Here is an 18,814-nt window from a genome sequence, read left to right as displayed (position 1 = left end):
TGTAAATGTCATTTCACCATTTCAATATGAATTCCAGGGGAAGTCTTTATCTGGACATAATGTGGCAAGTGTGCCAACAGGCCTTATGTGGCCCAATGCGAAATATCAGGTTTTCCTGAGGCTCATTTAGCCATACAGCCACTCTATGTAACCTTTAAACAAACAGAAGAGAATAAAATAGAGTGATGAGGCCGGGCTCCTCCTCACCTTCAGTGAAACACGCCTCAGGGTCTAGGGACTCCTCGGGCTCCAGCTCCACCGACTCCCCTCCCTCTCCCGGGGGCCTGATGTCTACGGTGCTCCCCTCCGAGGAGCTCATCTGGTGATCGGCCAGCTTCTGCAAAAGGAGAGCCCAGTCAGAGCGCTGTTATGGCGCCATGCGTCGCCATGGGGGTGGGGGGGTTGGGGGTCTGGGGGCCGTTTGCATTCGCTTGGGATCCAGAGTCCTCGCATTCATTATATTGGATCATTACCTGATGCAAGGCCGCTATGCATAAGCTCAGAGCGCTGGACTCCAGTTTAAACGTGGCAATGGTTTCCTCATTCCATGCATCGGCAATCAAAAGTACCTACAGATTATTTTCTTTGTCTTTTTGCAAACTCAAATCAGAGTACCCTTTGGGCAAAATATTGACAGATATTCAGTGCTGTCAGAACAGGTGGCATTTATGTTGCTACAAGCTGTAGGTAAAATTGATTTCAGTTCAGTCGCATGGCATGCAGTACTAAGAGTGCACTTGAATTCAAGCCTGTGATCTAACCCATAGAATATGTGGGCTCCTGTATTTTCATGTCCTATGTAGCTGTACCCCCAAAATGGCAGGTGGTATCTTTACACTCCACATCACAGAGGTGTTGAACTTATTTTCCAGAAAACACGTTTTCCTTACTGACATGAAAACACACAATTCCATTCCTTTAGGCGATATACAAGCTTCAGTTGTTTGAAAAAAGGAGGGTATCTGCATTAGCTTAACAGCAAAAACAGTACTGTACGCTCAGTCCAAGATGGCATCAAGACAGCTGCATGACTGCACACTGTACGTTCCAGGTGGTTATTCATAAATATAGACTAGATGCACGAACCATATCAATTAATGTGATGTTGTGGGGAAGTCATTTTAAATCTTTTCCTTCCCCACAGATCATGTTTATTTCCTATTTATGGAGGTCAATTACTCATCCCACCAAAATGTCCAAATTATTTGACAATACAATTATTTAAAGGACTGTATTCATTCACACAACCATTTTGGTTCAACATCATCAATCATATATTCAATTTTGTACAAAGAGAGCTTTTATCATGTAGCATTTATTTTCTTCACTTACAACAAAGCCACTAAGAATTATGAGATTTGTTTTTGAATTATTCCTATTTTAGGACTGAATGAAAGGCTGTTCTGGACATTCTAATTACAGTAGTGGGATCTTTCCACAGTGGAGCTAATTAATGTGCAATCAGCCTGGTTTTCCCTCGCGTCTCTCACAGGCAGACACGGGTGTGTCTCCGGCAGGGGCTGAGGACGAGGGCAGCTTTAAACACCATCATAGAAAGAGCAACAGCACTGGTTGCCGTGGGGCCCAGCTAATGCAGAAGGTGGAATGATGTAAGCATGCTAGGCTAAAATGTTGACTACGATATTGAGATGATCCAAAAGGAGGTCTTTTATAGTGTTATATGATAAGAAAACTTAGAACAACAGGTTGCATTTTCTACCATATTGTTTTCGTTCCAAAAGGAATTTCTACTTAGTAGCTGACTTTCTTCTTATCAAGAAAACAGCCATATACAGCAGCATATTTGCACCTTAATTACTGCAAAATATCATATATATGCACTTAGTACCTTACCATTCTTAAATAAACATATTTTCCTTTGCATTGATCAGTCAAGCCATCTGTTGTCAAATCAAAAGCCAGCTGCTAATACTAAGCTTGGTTGTGAATTCACAAAATGACTTCAGAAAAAAAAAAAAAAGCTGGAAGCCTCTACCATCAAACTTATCTGCTTTCATCATTCCATTATGGGTAACTTTTGAAAAAAAAAACAAAATGCCATAATAAATGTTTTGGGGAGGCAATGAACCAGTCCTCAAATGAATTTTGGCATTCTAAAGCAAAATCCATTTCTCTGCATCAATCAGATTTGTCAGGCTCTGGGTGCTCGCTATCAACAGAGCGATCAAGTTCGACGACAAACCAACTGAAGAAACAAAACAAACATAATAATGAGCTGAGATATTGATGGGAAAAAAAGTGGCACTGCTCATTCATATGATATTTCAAATATTTGCAAAGAAGCCGAATGCCAAACAGAAATAGGAGGAGAAAAAAAAAAATTGACGGTTTCTAGCATGAAAGCTGCAGCTAAACTAAGAGAAAAATCAAGAGGAGGGGAATACATGATCGAGCAAAAATCATATATGAGCAATCCATTAAAAAGTTTGTTTTTTTCCTTAAATGACATTGGCAGTCTCCATGGTTAGTGTTACGTACAATAAATTGGTCTTACACTGGATACCGTGAGATCATCTGTGTAAAAGCTGAAATAACAATCAAATGGCGAATTAAGCGAAGAAACCTCACGCCCAACACATGCCTGACAAGAAATCACTTAAACACTCTCCATATATTAACACACATTTCACAGAAATTGCATAGACAGTAATACGATCAGGTTACAAGGAAAAGATATCAGACCTATGTACATTAATCTGTAAAGGTGCTCTGTGACCAAGAGTTGTAACACAGTTACTTTCAAACTGAAGACCAAGACTCAGCTGCCTCAGTATGAATGTTCAAAAACACTTTATATCTCAGTTGGGAAACAAATGGCCTCCATCTTCACAAATTCTCTTCTCTCCAGGGACACAGCTCATTAAGGGATCATGTTATATTGGTAGTCCTGGGGTAGAATGCTTTCATTTCATTTTGATGGGGAGTTCAATGCTTGTGAAAAAACACAGGCTTTATACATGGTTGTGTCCACATTTACTGTAATTTGAATAATAAAAAACTTGTAAGAAACCTCTGGAGTATTTTACAATCAAGACACAAAGTGGATAGAAAGTAGAAATCAATCATTTTGTGTGTCCACTAACATAGACTTCCATTGCAAACTACATTCAAAGATTAATAAAGATGCCATATCAGCTTTCAGCAGAATTCACCAAATGGCATGGAATACTTGTGTCTTGAATACGAATGAATATTATATCATATATATATATATATATATCAATTCACATTCAGGCAGTAGAAGATTTTATATAAAAATAAAGCAGTGGACTTCAAGAGGATTTCAAGAATTTTCCCTCATACAGCCATTAAGAGTTATGATGTAATTTTGGAGGAAGTTTAATTTTATGCCCGTGATGGAAACCCAGAAGGGATTGACTAGGCAAAGCTATCTTCATCTTCCTCAGACTGAGCATAGACACTGAATGACTTACTGCATGGCTACGGAAAATTGTACGAGTGTCTCAGCCATTTTCTATGGACTCCACAACCTGAGGGCTCATAACTTCTTAACTCCTTTTTTTCTGCTCTCTCGATCAGTAGTTGCCCTTATTGAGCTTCTGATAGCAGGAACCAAATATAACATTAAATTAAGAACCAAAGAGCTTTTAACCCTCCTATTATGTTTGGGGCCAATTTGACCCCATTCAATGTTTACTGTCTCTAAAAATATGGTTACCATACTTTTTTCAGCTAGATATTTCATGACTTTTCCTAACTTTATGGGGAAAACATGGCAAACATGAAATTAACAGAAAAAATTATTTTTGATGTCCTGTACACATGTTGTACGCATCGGTGTTGTTGGGGTCATTTTGACCCCAAGCTCTATTGTTATATAAAACCATCATTTTGATCTTGTTTTTGTTGTGTTGGCTAAGGGCACTTTCACATTCATTTGTGTGTGTGTGTGTGTGTGTGTGTTTGCGAGAGAGAGAGAGAGAGAGCGTGTGTGTGTGTGTGTGTGTGTGTGTGTGTGAGGAGAAAACATAGTTACCACGAGATCTCTGATAATTCTTGCAACATGGAGGCGGGGGCAAACTTATAATAAGGGCTGCACACACAGCCCTCTAAACCATTTCTCTTTGCATTTGTGCCTCAACTAAAGATTTTGAAAATGACCACCAGACAGAGGCGTATATTTTCTGCCACTGAGGTTCTGTCGCAGATCTTTCAAGGAGGATGAAAGTGATTTAGATGAGGATATGTCTGAGACTGAGGATAATGTTGAGGAGGACCCTGATTATGTGGCATCCTCCTCCTCTGAATGAAGCCTTTGAGATACCACATTCTGACCCTCCTGTTGTTTCTCAACCACCAACAAAACGTCCTGTCATCTCTCAACCACCAAGAAACCCTCCTGTCATCTTTCAACCTGCAAGAAACCCCCCTGTCATCTCTCAACCGCCAAGAAACCTTCCTGTCGCCTCTCAACCACCAATAAACCCTCCTGTCATCTCTCAACCACCAACTGACATGTTCACTTCCAAAAATGGAGAACTACTATGGTTCGGATCCCCAGTTGAAAGACAGGGTAGACTTAGTGCTGCTAATGTCATCAAAATGTTTCCAGGCCCCACCAGATATGCTAGCAGTCATGTACAAGACATAAAGTCTGCATTTGAACTCTTCATAACACCATCAATGCAAAAAGATATTCTTGAGATGACAAACTTAGAGCGGAGGCGTGTGTATGGTGACAATTGGAAAGAGCTGGATGTGACCCGCTAGCAATCCTATATTTGGTTACTTATTTTGGCTGGAGTGTACAAGTCAAAAGGTGAAGCAACAGCAAGCCTTTGGAATGCTGACACTGGTAGGGCAATTTTTCCAGCCACAATGTCTCTGGAGCAACCTTTCATGTTTTCTCCCACATTATACGCTTTGATGACAGGGAAACAAAGGGTCGACAGGAGCGTGACAAACTTGCACCTATCTCGTCTGAATGAAGAATTGATACCCACGGGTACCTAGTTGAGCTGTTATGTTCATTTTTTATCAAAACTCAATTCTGGTGACTAATTTACTTTTTATTGGTGTTTCTTCATTATTGAATAACTGTCATGTTACTTATTGATGTTCTGAAGTGTTTTCTGAACCTAAACATTTGAAATGTTTGACGTTTTTAATATTTTGTCATGGGGTCATAAGTGCTCCAACTTTCAAAACACATATAAAAGCTACAGAAAATCTATCAACGGAAATGCGCTGCAAGTGAAGAAACACACTGCAAAATACCAAAGCACATGTAAAAAGGAAACGTGCTGCCAGTTCAGAAACAATGCGCATTTCCTTTTAACATGTTCTTTGGCATTGGCAGTGTGTTTCGTCTCTTGCAACACATTCCCACTGTTGCGTTTGCTTTAGCTTTTTGTATGTGTTGTGAAATTTGCATCGTTTCTTGTTTAGGAGCATGTGTCCTTTTGCTTTTGAAGCATGACCGCTCTTGTGGGCCACCGTATGTTTGTCTGTGTTTGAACCCATTTCAGAAATGTTGTCAATTACTGGCTTATACAGCATCAACATAATGTAGAGCTGAGTCAAGTTATTGTAATGTAACTTAAGGCATGACGCATACATTCTGTCAGATGCAAACAGCACTTGGCACTGATGCAGTTCTAGCACTGCGAAACTGCTATGATGCACACAGGGATTATGGACGCTTTTAACCCTGGGCTAGAACGCTGAATTTAACCATTTCTTCAAAATGACATTTTGTATTCAGAATCACTTGGTGGCTGTGACTGCTCCGCTCAGCCAACCAAACAACACGCATTAGTCTGCCATGACCAACTGAGCGGCAGCCAGTGACAATCCACCTGCCTTCAGAGCCAAAGGCATTTCCTACTCAATTTGTGCTCGCGTCCTTTAATTCCATTGTCCCTGACCCGCCTGCAGTGCTGTTACGCGGCTGGGGCTTATCAGCAGACGGCTACCACCACAGACTGGAGATAATGTTGCCATTTCAAAAGAAAGCAGCCGAATACACAAATGAATAATGTTCTCCTTAAATTACTGCGCTGAAAACATGTTATGAAGCAAGGGCGTAGCTTTAGTTTGAATATTGGGGGGCGTTGAAATACATAGACCCAGAGAACTGCGACTCGCTAGGGGATCTGGGGAAATGCCCCTCGGGAAGAAAATATTTGTAAAAGACAAGCTGGGAAATGATTATTTATGATGAATTCTGAGGGGAAAACACTTCAGACTACTGATCAGTATCTCCCAATCACAACATGAAATCTGCATCTTTATTACATTAAATAATTTTTCTCATCATCACACTATTACTGGCAGGGTTATTTAGCCTGTTTTGTAATATTTGGGGGGAGGGGGGTTAACACCCCATGTTAAAAAAAACTCACAGGAAAACTCACATCAGATATTTAACATTATTTAACATTGTTGGTTCAACACAGGAAGGAACTCATTTTTGGTATCATTTTGACATTTTTGCCTAACTTGCTTCCACAATAAAGAGGCCCCTTACCTCTTTGCTGCCTTCGATGTCTGACGACTCGCTGCTGAAGTCTTCCGTGTTGAGGTTCTCGAAATCGGACTCACCCACGGCGATGGGCACGGTGACGGTGAGGCTGGGGTTGTGGATGAAGGACATGTAGTCGTTCTCGTCGATCACGTACTTCCCCACGCTGCTGCTGAGGCCGCTGGCCGTGCCGTTTCCGTACTCGGGGTCTTTGGTGATCTCCACGCCCGTGTGGTTAGAGATGCAGTTCTCTTTGGGGTTATGGAGCTCCTCCAGGGGCTTGATCTCGTCCAGGACCTTCTTCCTCTGGGAGCAGAGGCTCAGGAAGAAGCGGCGGAGGGTGGCCTTAATGTAGTCGATGCCGCGGTGGATTCGCCCCACCGCGACCTGCAGGTTGTTCATCTCGCTGTCGTCGTCCGTGGCCGCAAGGTTGTCCGCGCTGAAGGAGCTGAGCAGCAGGGCCAGGAACAGATTCAGCACCTGTGGAAGCAGTCAACCTCTCTGAGAAATGCAGAGATAAACCTGCTAGCGCTCTTAAACAGTAACAAGACCAGGTCAAAACCTAGCATATGGCTGGACCTCTCCGGCCAACCAATGCTGTAACTTCATAACTCGGCCGACCAATGGTGTAACTTCATCACTCAGTCACCCACAGACATTCGCATTTGTAGGGCTGGCCCTGCTGTTGTGGTCCAGCCAAAAACAGATTTACAGTAGAGTGTTAGCCTACACCTTATTAACAAGTGCACATTCATTATTCTGGTACAAAGAAGGAAAAACTTCTGTGAAAAGATAAGTTAGAATGGAGAAGCTTAACCTTCTTTAATTTAGCATTAGAAAATGTATATTCTTCTCAAAGTGAATAATTTAATTTTACAGTAAATCTGGATCAACTGGGTATAAATGGCTCCAAACCTGTCAGTGCCTATCCAGGCTTCTCTACAGCATTCAAGTCATGTTACTGCCATTTCATCAGTAGCTGCAGTCTTATTATACACACTCAGAAAGAATTCTGTATCTTGTTCCATGGCCCTCCTGGGAAATGGTAACTATGGTAACAGGCAAGAATGCAGTAAATCTGGGAACCAGATTCAGATTCAGCTAAATACTCCAGTGCATGGCCAAACCTGAACTTTATGTTCCCGATGACGTGGGCTTCCTCTAAAGTGATATGGAACAAAAACCCACATTATGCCGTGAATATCTACATTGCTAGGGGGTGCTGTTCAGAATGTCACTATAATATGACATGGATTCAAGTTACACATTGCTTTGAGAAAATGGATCAATCCACAAAAATCTGTGTAAACACATAAGTGTAAACCAGGACCATTTTAAATAGAGATCTATAATGGACTATGAGATGCATATGTACATGTAAACATAAACTGTACAGTCCACTTTGAAGACTTAGACACTGACCAGGGGAGGCATAAAATGGTGCATGAATATTCTGTTTAGCCATGCTGCATTATCAATATTGGCTCTGGCAACATCAAGGACTGTAACCATCCTTTACAATTTGTAAAAAATGGTTGTGAGCCCCATTCATAGTTATATATTGGTAGTGGACATATTTAACTAGGTCATGGGAAAAAACTGAAACTTTTAATTTGAAAAATGCTCCTTTGCCAGGTTTTCATGGTGAAAGCAGATAACTCAACTTATGATTGCCAAAGCAGAATGACCTTGCAACAGAACTGAGGCAATATGGTTACCATAACTAAAAGGGCTGTCAACTAAATCATCTGTTTAGCTACTATATTGAAAGAACCACTACAGGTAGCCATATTATTTTGTGTGATGTCATAGCCTTGAGATGCCAGTGGCCCAGAACGCTTCCAGCTTCCAGAGGTTGCTGGGTGGTGACTATGCTTGAAGAAAAGCCTAACTTAAAGGAGTAGGAAACTGAGCAGCACCAATAGCATTGACAGGGCTGGGTCACGAGGGAGCCGCAACGCATCCTAAGGTTTGGTAGCAGCGAGCGGGAAGCGTACCACCAGGTTGCCGATGACCATGACCAGCATGAAGACGATGAGGCACATGGTCTGGCCCGCCACCTCCATGCAGTCCCACATGGTCTCGATCCACTCGCCGCACAGCACGCGGAACACGATGAGGAAGGAGTGGAAGAAGTCCACCATGTGCCACCGCGGGAGCGTGCAGTTCTCGTCGATCTTGCACACGCATTCCCGGTAGCTCTTCCCGAACAGCTGCATGCCCACCACGGCGAAGATGAAGACGATGATGGCCAGCACCAGAGTCAGGTTTCCCAGGGCACCCACCGAGTTGCCGATGATCTTGATGAGCATGTTGAGCGTGGGCCAGGATTTGGCTAGTTTGAACACCCTCAGCTGAAAATCAGATATTACATCATCATTACAGCATGGCGAGTAAGTTTTCCATTTTGACTCAAACACTTAGAATTTTTGCTACAAAACCTCATACAAATTATCCATAGACATTGGTAATATACATGCAATGGGAATACTTACCAATCGGAATGACCTAAGGACAGACAGCCCTTCCACATTGGCAAGACCCAGCTCCATTAAGCTTAGGCTGACGATGATCCCGTCAAATATATTCCACCCCTCTTGGAAATAATAGTAAGGATCCAGAGCGATGATTTTAAAGCACATCTCGGCTGTGAAAATCCCTGTGAACACCTACGGGTGGAAAGAGTAAACCAAATGAGCATCTTGCTAACGAGTCTAATATGTTCAGCTAAAATACCTTGCAGATGAAATATCTGTGTTCGAAAATGGGGTGCCTACCAAATTCCCCACCGACAGCACACTGTTGAACTGCTGTGTCATTGGGTAGTGCTCCATAGCCATGAACAAGGTGTTTAATACAATGCAAATGGTGATGGCCAGGTCTACGAATGGGTCCATCACAATCAGGTTGACAATTTCTTTAATCTTCAGCCACATGGGGCAACAGTCCCAGATAAGGAAGGTGTTTGCGAACTTGTACCAGCAGGGTGGGCATTTCTGTCTTGATTCTTCAAGTTCTGTGTTTCATAAAGACATAAAAGTAAAGTTAGTTGATGGTTAAGCAACAGTTAAGGGTTGAGCACCAATAAAACAAGATTAATAAATCACTTTACAGTGACTGCCTGCTTAGCCAATTAGTAAGCCACATTTGATTTAAAATCAATTCTAATTGATAAATGTGTGGGACAGTGAACCTATTAACTTTGTTAACAGTTATATCCCATAGTGTTGTCTTGGAGTCTTCATGAGGAGTTATTCTTTATTCATTAGTGGGCGGAACTTACCCTCCATTGTGTTTGTTAAAATACTTGCAACGCTCAGTGCTCGTTGTCTGGCAACTGGGTCCTCTAAAAAGTCCATGGAAGGCTGCTGGGAGCCCGACCTCTTCTTTTTGATCTCTGTTTCTGTGGTTGTGCCCTGGAGGTCAGACGGTTTGAAAAGTTACCAATCAGGTCGCACACAATTACAGGCAGAATGTTGCATTTTCTCAGGAACAGTACTGAAAAAGTTTCATTTGTAAAAGTGCAGATCTACATTATGCATTGCATTACCCTGCTAATTTGTGAGCAGGTTTAAATTTTGAAAAGCACGTCATGTTCCATCATGATATTTCAATGAACCACAACAAGTAAACTGTCGGTATACAGCTAAATGTTTTCTAAAAATTTGCATGTCAAACATATTTGCCAAGTATTCACTACATAAACTCTGAATAAATAACTTAATAGTAAAGCCATTAAACATCAATACGCACTGCACATATCATTAACCTCTGTAAGGGTCATTCTATCCCAAGTGTACCAGTCTTGCTTCTTGAACCATATGTCTCAAATCAAATTCTGCTGGCAAATGACCAGTGGGGGTTGCTAATTAAATCGTATATGTAAGCAGACACTTCAACATAGTGTGTAGGATGAGGCGGCTCTAAACATGTCGATTCTTCTTTCGTTGGAAACCACCTGCCACTCCTCTAATTGAGAACCCCCTACCCCCTAAAAAGGTGCTATACAGACTGTGTGAGAGTGGCACGATTTAGCAGACGTTCTTATTGAGAATGTGATATTTGAAATACAACTACTCTTTTAGGCTTTGCTAGGTCACAGCTTGGAAGTCACCGAGCTTTGCGAGGAGCAAAGAAACCAGCAGACTTGGAATAAAATGACCCTGCCATGACCTCAGTGAAGAAAGCGTTGCCTTTACTGGTCAAGTGTCTTTCGAGACCTGGAAGACAGGCGCCATATCTGACAGAAGAGAGGAAGCACAACTACGGAAGCACACAGCAAGCATACAGCGGGACTACAGGCACGGCAGGTGGAGACAGCACAGTGCTGGCCGGGTCAGCGAGCGCACGCCATCGGCGCCAAACTACGCTTTCCTTACATTGTCATCGGTAGTGGGCTTATCTACTGTCACCTCTGGCAGAAGGAGTCCGACAGGTGATGTGGGCACGGAGGCTCCGCCCACCAGGGACACCACCCCGTTGCAGTCGACGGCGCAGTGCATCTTGCCGTTGGCCGGCAGGAGCACGTGCGAGGACATGCTGATGTTGCTGCTGCGGCGCTCGGACCGGCGCGGGACGAACAGGGAACCCCGGCGGCTGTCGGCGTCCTCGAACGTGCTGTGCTCGTCGTCGGCGAAGTCGTTCTCCGAGCCGACGTCCCTCGCCCGGCCGCGGAAGCTGAAGAGGCTGGTGCGGCTGTTCCTCCGGGGGGAGAAGAGGGATCCCCGGACACTGAGGAGTGACTGAAGACAAACACAACCCTGCTCACTGCGGAGGAACCGGAAACTTCTCTGCTCCCCACTCACATGCAACAAGCGTTTGAGGACCGGCGTTCAAACTTCATCAGGTACGATTCCAATGTGAATATTATCAGAGATCAGTGTTGATGTATAAAATGAAAACGGGCATGAGAAAGATGATTCCAATGATGAAGATGACCATAACCACAATGATGATGGTGTTGAAGATGATGACAAAGAACTTAAAGGAGGCGATGAAAGTTCTGCTGATGATGATGATGAGAATGAAGAAGAAGATGATGATGGTGATAATGATGAAGACAGAAAAGAACAAAATGGAGGCTAATGCAGCAGAAAAAGATGTTGACATCGATCCTTTATGAGGCATTACTTGAAAATGTTGTTCCATCTTCCTGTACGCTTTTCAAAATTGTAAATTGAGAAGGGAGAATTCTAACAAAAAAAACTTCAGGCGCTCTTACGCAGAACAATAAATATTAAACAGCCTTTATTGGTTTCGACTGCACAAGTTCTTCATCAGGGCGGGACTACAGAGGGTGTGTAACTCCCTAAGGAAGATCTTGCGAGGTCGAAACTGGTTAGGGTTTTAATTCTATTCCAATAAATTGTGCATTTTTGGAGGAGGAATGAACTTGGTTGAATGAGAAGAACCATGGCAAATGTGCGAATGTATTATCAGTCCATTGAAATGACAGCAAATTATTCTCCAGTAGATAGTGAAAATAAAGCATGAACTGGATAAATAATTAATTCTCCACACAACCATCCTCCTTTCTTCACAAGCAGACTTATGTGAAACCATGGCAACCAGCATTTACATTATTTTTCAGTGTAAAAATATGGCACATTCAAAAAAGGCTATATATAAGTACTGTGCTAGCAAAAGCTTAACGGGAAAAAAGCCAAACTCCAATCTTTTCAAGGATATAGAAAAAAGACAACAGCCGGTAGTAGTATTTCATAAGAAACAAATAATTGAAAATGGTAATGAATATATTTTAATGTACACAAAGGTTTTGTGGACATTTGAGTGCTGCCGTATGCATGAGACAGTGAAATTAGGAAAATAAGAGCATGTCATAATAATTTTAAGAAAGAAAAGCGAACAAGGATCCTTTGCCATTTTGCTAATTCTCAAAAAGGACACAGCCTTACATGCATACTTGTGGAGTCACAGTCAAATGCTCATCCCCCAGGGCAACTCAAAGTGGTGTGGGGCCCATATTAAAAACCATGTATGGTGTTGTTTTCTACATGTTACTTTGGACGTACAACACCGTGTCACAGATAGGCTCTCTCACCTGATGCGGGGACGAGTATCTCTTCTCGTAGGACAGCCTGTTGCCATCGATGGAGAAACGGAAGCTGGTCCTCTTGATGCTGTCCTCGGACTCGGACTTGCGGAACTTCTCGCCCTCTCCCCTCTCCTGCTCCTCCCTTTGCTTCCTCTTCTTCCGCCTGTTGCGTCTCTCTTTGGCGCTCTTGGAGCTCAGTTTGGAGCCCTCCGACGACGTTTCCGTCAGTCCCGCTCTCCCGCTGTACTCCCCGCTCTCGTTGATGGCCGCCGCCGCTGCTGCCGCCGCGGCCTGCCAGCCAATTCACACACACAGGCACGGTCGTCATGGCGACGGCGGACCCCATTGCCCTCGTGGGCACGGCAGCAGCACACACCCCGATTCGTTTGGAGGAGAAAATAGCCACAATGAAAGGGCACGCTGCGTTTAATTTGCGGGCCCGATAAAGCAAGAAATGTTTATTTTCAAGGAGCTGCGTTTGGCTGTCAAGAAAGAAAGAGCATCTACTGCGGTCGCCAGTTTTTTCACGAATGTGTCAGATTCAAGCGGCTGCCTATTATGAATCAGTGAATTTTTCATGTCAGACTTTCAGAAGCGTCTGATGTAAAGGGCACTGGTGACTGGGTCGGTTCAGAGATGAAAGAGCCATAAAGTTAATGATGTGACATGTCACACTAAAGCAGAGTCATCAAACTGGATCACAGCCTTGTTCCTCACCAGCAGGGTACTGTTTTTAATGGAGGAGAAATCTCCGCCTGTGAGTCATTTTAGCTGCAGTGCTCAACTAGCCATCTACTTCCCAGTTAAAACTAGCACAGAGAACTGTTTAATAAGATTAAATCATCAGAACGTCTTTGCTGATGCTGTATAGACCTACTGATCTAGAATAATATCTCCACATATAATATCTCCACATCTCCACATATCTCCACTGGGTGGGCCCTCCTACAATGGGACCTCCTACAACATTTTTACTCTTGTTTTAACCTGATAAAACCATATCTTTGAATTCTTATTACTAATTTTATATTTCTAATGGTATTTTTAAGCCAGTCCCATTGCTACAACCACCTCTTGCAATAATTTAACATTTTCCATCTGGGAATTATACACACATTGCCACCCTCATAAGATAACACACAGACATTACAAAACCTTCTGTTACTGAAATGGTGTAGATCCATTAGTTTTTTCTCTCTCTCTTCTATTGTAACTCACATGAAAATTGATTAGAATTTGAATTTCCTGCAGAATGTCAACTCTAATGCCTCTAAGGGAAGGGACATAATCAGTAAATTAGAAGGCAGCACTTTTGAGCAGTGGAGCTTTTCTATTGGTTGATGGCGGAGCTATTCTCCAGTTTGACGGTGGAGTACCTGCGCCTCCTCTTGCTGTCTCTTGAGCTGCTCCAACATGGCTTGGAACTCCTGCTCCTTTTGCTGCGCCTCCTCCATGGTGGCTTGGTTTTGCTCGTCGTAGGCCATGGCCACCACGGCCAGGATCAGGTTGACCAGGTAGAAGGAGCCAAGGAAGATCACCAGCACGAAGAAGATCATGTATGGTTTCCCAGCAGCCCTCAGTGTCTGAAAGACAATGCATCATGCCCAAAGGGATTCTCAGATTGATGGGTAAGTAGTAAACACCATGTTGAACTGTGAAGGACGGCACAGTGCATAATGCATTTAATTTGCTTGTGCATTTTATGTACTTGTTTTTATTGAAGACTTTATAGATTAAAGGTTCAAATAAACTAATTATGTAGATCCTTCAGTAAAAGCATTTAGGACGGTTCCATTCTAAGTCGTAACTCAGGGAGAGTTTGGTTGGACGCATCAGAAAAGAAAGAAAAATTAGGGACTCTAGACCATATTTACTAAGGAAATAGTGGCAGTGCAAAAATATATTGGAATGCAAAATTATACTGTGGCTCTGTTGCGGCCACACATACCAGCACATTAATGACTGATTTACTTAGATTGGTCCTAATTACGTAATCAGAGAATGAAACACCCAGCCTCCCACTAGTGAAACACACTAGTCAATTTTTCAGTAGGAGACACCATAAAAACAATATGGTGCAATGTGTTGGTCCGAACAATATGGCAGGCTTTCACATCCTGATTACAAGGGGCCAAAAAATGAACATGGAGCAACCAGGCACAAAGTAGCAAGGCAACCAGCAGAAAAATAAAATTTCCAATAAAAATAGGTAATGGTACAAGGGATACAGCTTCTCAAAGTCAAATCACAGCATAGGAATACAACACCAATGGACAACATAGAAATTTGGAGTAATATCACAAAATTCATTCATTAAACAAAACAAAATAAATATATATATAATGCTTAGTGTCACACTAAATAAAATAATTTCCTACTACACAATGTGGCCAAAAGACACAGGCCGTGGTCCAAGAGAGGAATATGAACAATGTTTGAACAAGTGGAACAATCCCTGCAAAATGTGAATCGGGGTTGAAAGAATAGACATGGCTGAACTTTTGATGGGAGAAGGCCACAAAGCCTTTGAAGGTAAAACAGGACATACACGTATAACTAGACAATTGTTTGAATTCAATACTGTGTTTTTACACTAACTGCTAGCTGAAAACAGATTGGTCAGTAGAAGTACTTTCAATGAAGCAAATATCATTTTCATATTACTTCTTAAAATAAGTTATAATTGACTAGTAGCAATTAATATAGACCAACAACTAAGACAAAGTGGACAGAAACGTACATAAGCTGAAATTACTGCAATTTAAAAAATATCTGGACACAAGGAGATATTAGGTTGAGAGAAACTTCACTGTAACTGGCATACAAATTGATCTATGTGTGCTTGCCTAAGTTCTTCTTCTATAGTCTCCAGCAATTAAGTTATTGTGTAGCTGTGCAACTTGTGTATATCGCTTCACTATTTGCTGTTCAGTTAAACTAAAGAGGGTAATTCTTGGGTGAAAGACCCTCTCCTGACGTATCCTATTTTTGCTTTGTCCTCTGTGTCTTTTTCTGGCTCTGATGACTGCTGCCATGCTTTGGAGAGAGAACTCCTTATTAACATACTTTTTTTAGAATGTGCGCTAGGCTATCTCAGTGTTCAGCAAATTAATGCCTGCTTTCACGAGTTCTTAAAATCCACATGCAAAGGGGTGGGGCTGAGGGGGTGAATTTATTTCCCAGTGTTGCACTTCCTTGTGCATTTGTATGACAGAGGGTGGAGGTTTGGGGTCTTCGTGATCAGCTTCTGCATATTTTACATGTGCCTCCATCCTTTCTGAGGAGATTCAAACCCCTCTTTGGCTATGTTTCATCACAGCCATTTTGACCCTTTGCAACCATTCAGTAAATCTGATGTAAACACTGCAAGTACATAGGGATTTCTTTTATTAGGAATTGCAGTCCTTTTTAAAAAATCTGGCCCTCAATGTCTTACCAAGTCCAACCTACTGAATGTGTGTTCATTGCCAAATAATTATTGTCATTTTCCATAAATATAATACCAGGTAAAGACCACTAGCATGTCAAAGCTGTTTGAAGTAAAATTTCATAGTGTTAGGCTAAATATTTTGAGAGCAAAGGAGCAAAATCCAAAAACTGTTACATTTATCCCCTACTTAAAATTCAGTTCAATTCGATTCTAGAGAAAATTGTATTCAGACAGTAACAAAAAATGGCATGCACCTGTGTACTCCACTCACATCATCCACTGATGTCATATCGCAAATCTGATCTGCAATGGCCTGTTTGATTTTGGTTTTGACTGGAGTGTCGTGATGTTCTCTACTCGAGAGAAAACAATCCACTTGCTCTGTAGTTTGTTCAAACGCGCTTCGCTTTGCGAAACCACGTTAAGCCATTGTTATTTGAGCATAATGCGCCTGCCTCCCAATAGCAGTTTGTTTGAAGAGCTAATGGACAATAGTCAGGGAAATTGCTGTAACGAGAAGCCGCCACACGGCACAATTCACATGTAAGAGATCGCCACGCGTGAAGCCTCTTTTATGTTCCATGGTAGAAGAAGTGCGGAAAAGGCACACGTTGGACATCCCTGATCAAACTATCAAAGCCCAGTGAATAAGCGCAGCTCAGAAAACAAAACAAAAAAGCAACACTGCCCACTGCCTCAAAGTTGTTCATCTGGAATGAAAAAAAAAACACCTCTGCTTCACAACGCATGCAACTTAATGTGAAAATGACATTCATATTTCAATATCATTTTCAGATTGAGAAAAGTGTCAGACGCAGACCTGTTGGTAGAGGTTCTCCCAGTAGTCCTGAGTCATCAGTCTGAAGAGAGACAGGAAGGCCCAGCCAAACGTATCAAAGCTTGTGTATCCGTAGTCCGGGTTACGGCCTGCTTTGATGCAAAGGTATCCCTCTGGGCACTGCCTGCAACATATCCGGGCACAGCGACTTTCAAAAGACCGGCGCTAAGCATAGATTTCTCATAGAATCATTCTGAAATACATTATGTCACAACTCTCTCAAAACCAGATTCCACACAGGACTCTGTGTTCTCACTCCCACTTAAATAAATTAATTCACAACTATCTTGAAAAACCTGATTCTAAACAGGGCCCAAACCAGTCTCACATTCAGAAATATGTTCACAATATAGCTGTCACAAACCGATTCTGCACAGAATCAAACTTACTTTCAACTTTGGACTACTTCAGTTCACACCAACAAAATTCTAACAGAAAGTGAACACGCTGCCATTGCAGCTATACTTAACCCTCCTATTATGCTTGGGGCCAAGTTGACCCCATTCAATGTTTACTGTCTCTAAAAATATGGTTACCATACTTTTTTCAGCTAGATATTTCATGACTTTTCCTAACTATATGGGGAAAACATGGCAAACATGAAATTAAATGAAAAAATTATTTTCAATGTCCTCTACACATGTTGTACGCATCGTGTGTTGTTGGGGTCATTCTGACCCCAAGCTCTATTGTTATATAAAACCATCATTTTGATCTTATTTTTGTTGTGTTGGCTGAGAGCACTTTCACATTAATTAGTGTGTGTGTGTGTGTGTGTGTGAGAGAGAGAGAGAGAGAGAGAAAGAGAGAGCATGTGTGTGTGTGTGTGTGAGGAGGAAACATAGTTACCACGAGATCTCTGATAATTCTTGCAACATGGGGGCGGGGGCAAACTTATAATAAGGGCTGCACACACAGCCCTCTAAACCATTTCTCTTTGCATTTGTGCCTCAACTAAAGATTTTGAAAATGACCACCAGACAGAGGCATATATTTTCTGCCACTGAGGTTCTGTTACAGATCTTGGAGGGTGAAAGTGATTTAGATGAGGCTATGTCTGAGACTGAGGATAATGTTGAGGAGGACCCTGATTATGTGGCATCCTCCTCCTCTGATGAGAATGAAGCCTTTGAGATACCACATTCTGACCCTCCTGTTGTTTCTCAACCACCAATAAACCGTCCTGTCATCTCTCAACCACCAAGAACCCCTCCTGTCATCTCTCAACCGCCAAGAAACCTTCCTGTCGCCTCTCAACCACCAAGAAACCCTCCTGTCATCTCTCAACCCCCAAGAAACCTTCCTGTCGCCTCTCAACCACCAATAAACCCTCCTGTCATCTCTCAACCCCCAAGAAACCCCCCTGTCATCTCTCAACCACCAAGAACTGACATGTTCACTTCCAAAAATGGAAAACTACTATAGAGAAACTTGGGTAACACTTTCAGTTACAATTATTTTCTGTGGGTTTATATTGCTGGGGTCAAACTGACCCCAAACATAAAAGTTGTTAGTTAATCTGAACATAATAGGAGGGTTAAATTGATAAACATTTTTTAAATTCTGTTTTCTCATATACATATTTAATAGTATAAAAAACAAAAATGACAGACTAAAAGAAAGTCTTACCCAGCATCACTGCCATTCCCACAAAGCAGAGCATCTCTTCGATTTGGTAAGAAATAATGGTTCTCTATATATGCAAGACAACAAGAAAAGCCAGAAATTAACACTAGACATATTATTGTGTTCTCACAAACATTTTTCATCGGAGAAGTGGCTTTGCAGTCCTGAAGCAGTGCAGTAGGCCTACGTTTATGTGTGTGTGTGTGTGTTTGTGTGTGTGGTCTTAAACCAAAAATGTTATCTGGACAATTTACGAGCGTAGGCTGTGAGCTGTGGGTAAGGTGAACATTGTAAACGATCTGTAAACATACAAAGCTCCATTTTATGTGTGACAAACTGGAGCAATGAGCCGCGTGGGCT

At 42.1% G+C, this 18,814-nt stretch overlaps 1 protein-coding gene across 8 annotated transcripts in view; it reads right to left on the bottom strand.

Moving 5' to 3' along the window:
* Window positions 1–18,814, bottom strand: part of scn1laa (sodium channel, voltage-gated, type I-like, alpha) — a 62,954-nt gene that overhangs the window by 19,192 nt on the left and 24,948 nt on the right. For 6 of the 8 annotated variants that reach the window (XM_035409283.1, XM_035409285.1, XM_035409282.1 and 3 more), the window contains 11 exons: window positions 18,458–18,521; window positions 16,811–16,952; window positions 13,937–14,143; window positions 12,567–12,851; window positions 10,885–11,247; window positions 9,789–9,921; window positions 9,283–9,521; window positions 9,001–9,174; window positions 8,503–8,859; window positions 6,512–6,985; window positions 208–337 (listed from right to left, as the gene is read on the bottom strand). In XM_035409283.1, coding sequence (XP_035265174.1) covers window positions 208–337; window positions 6,512–6,985; window positions 8,503–8,859; window positions 9,001–9,174; window positions 9,283–9,521; window positions 9,789–9,921; window positions 10,885–11,247; window positions 12,567–12,851; window positions 13,937–14,143; window positions 16,811–16,952; window positions 18,458–18,521 — 2,568 coding nt within the window. The remainder of the gene's footprint in view (window positions 1–207; window positions 338–6,511; window positions 6,986–8,502; window positions 8,860–9,000; window positions 9,175–9,282; window positions 9,522–9,788; window positions 9,922–10,884; window positions 11,248–12,566; window positions 12,852–13,936; window positions 14,144–16,810; window positions 16,953–18,457; window positions 18,522–18,814) is intronic. The other 2 variants (XM_035409288.1, XM_035409289.1) reach the window with 1 other exon arrangement.

Source organism: Anguilla anguilla, chromosome 3 (genome assembly GCF_013347855.1).
Source record: "Anguilla anguilla isolate fAngAng1 chromosome 3, fAngAng1.pri, whole genome shotgun sequence".
Taxonomy (NCBI): Eukaryota; Metazoa; Chordata; class Actinopteri; order Anguilliformes; family Anguillidae; genus Anguilla; species Anguilla anguilla.
Note: the sequence above shows the minus strand (reverse complement) of the source record. Positions and strands in the feature narration are given on the sequence as shown.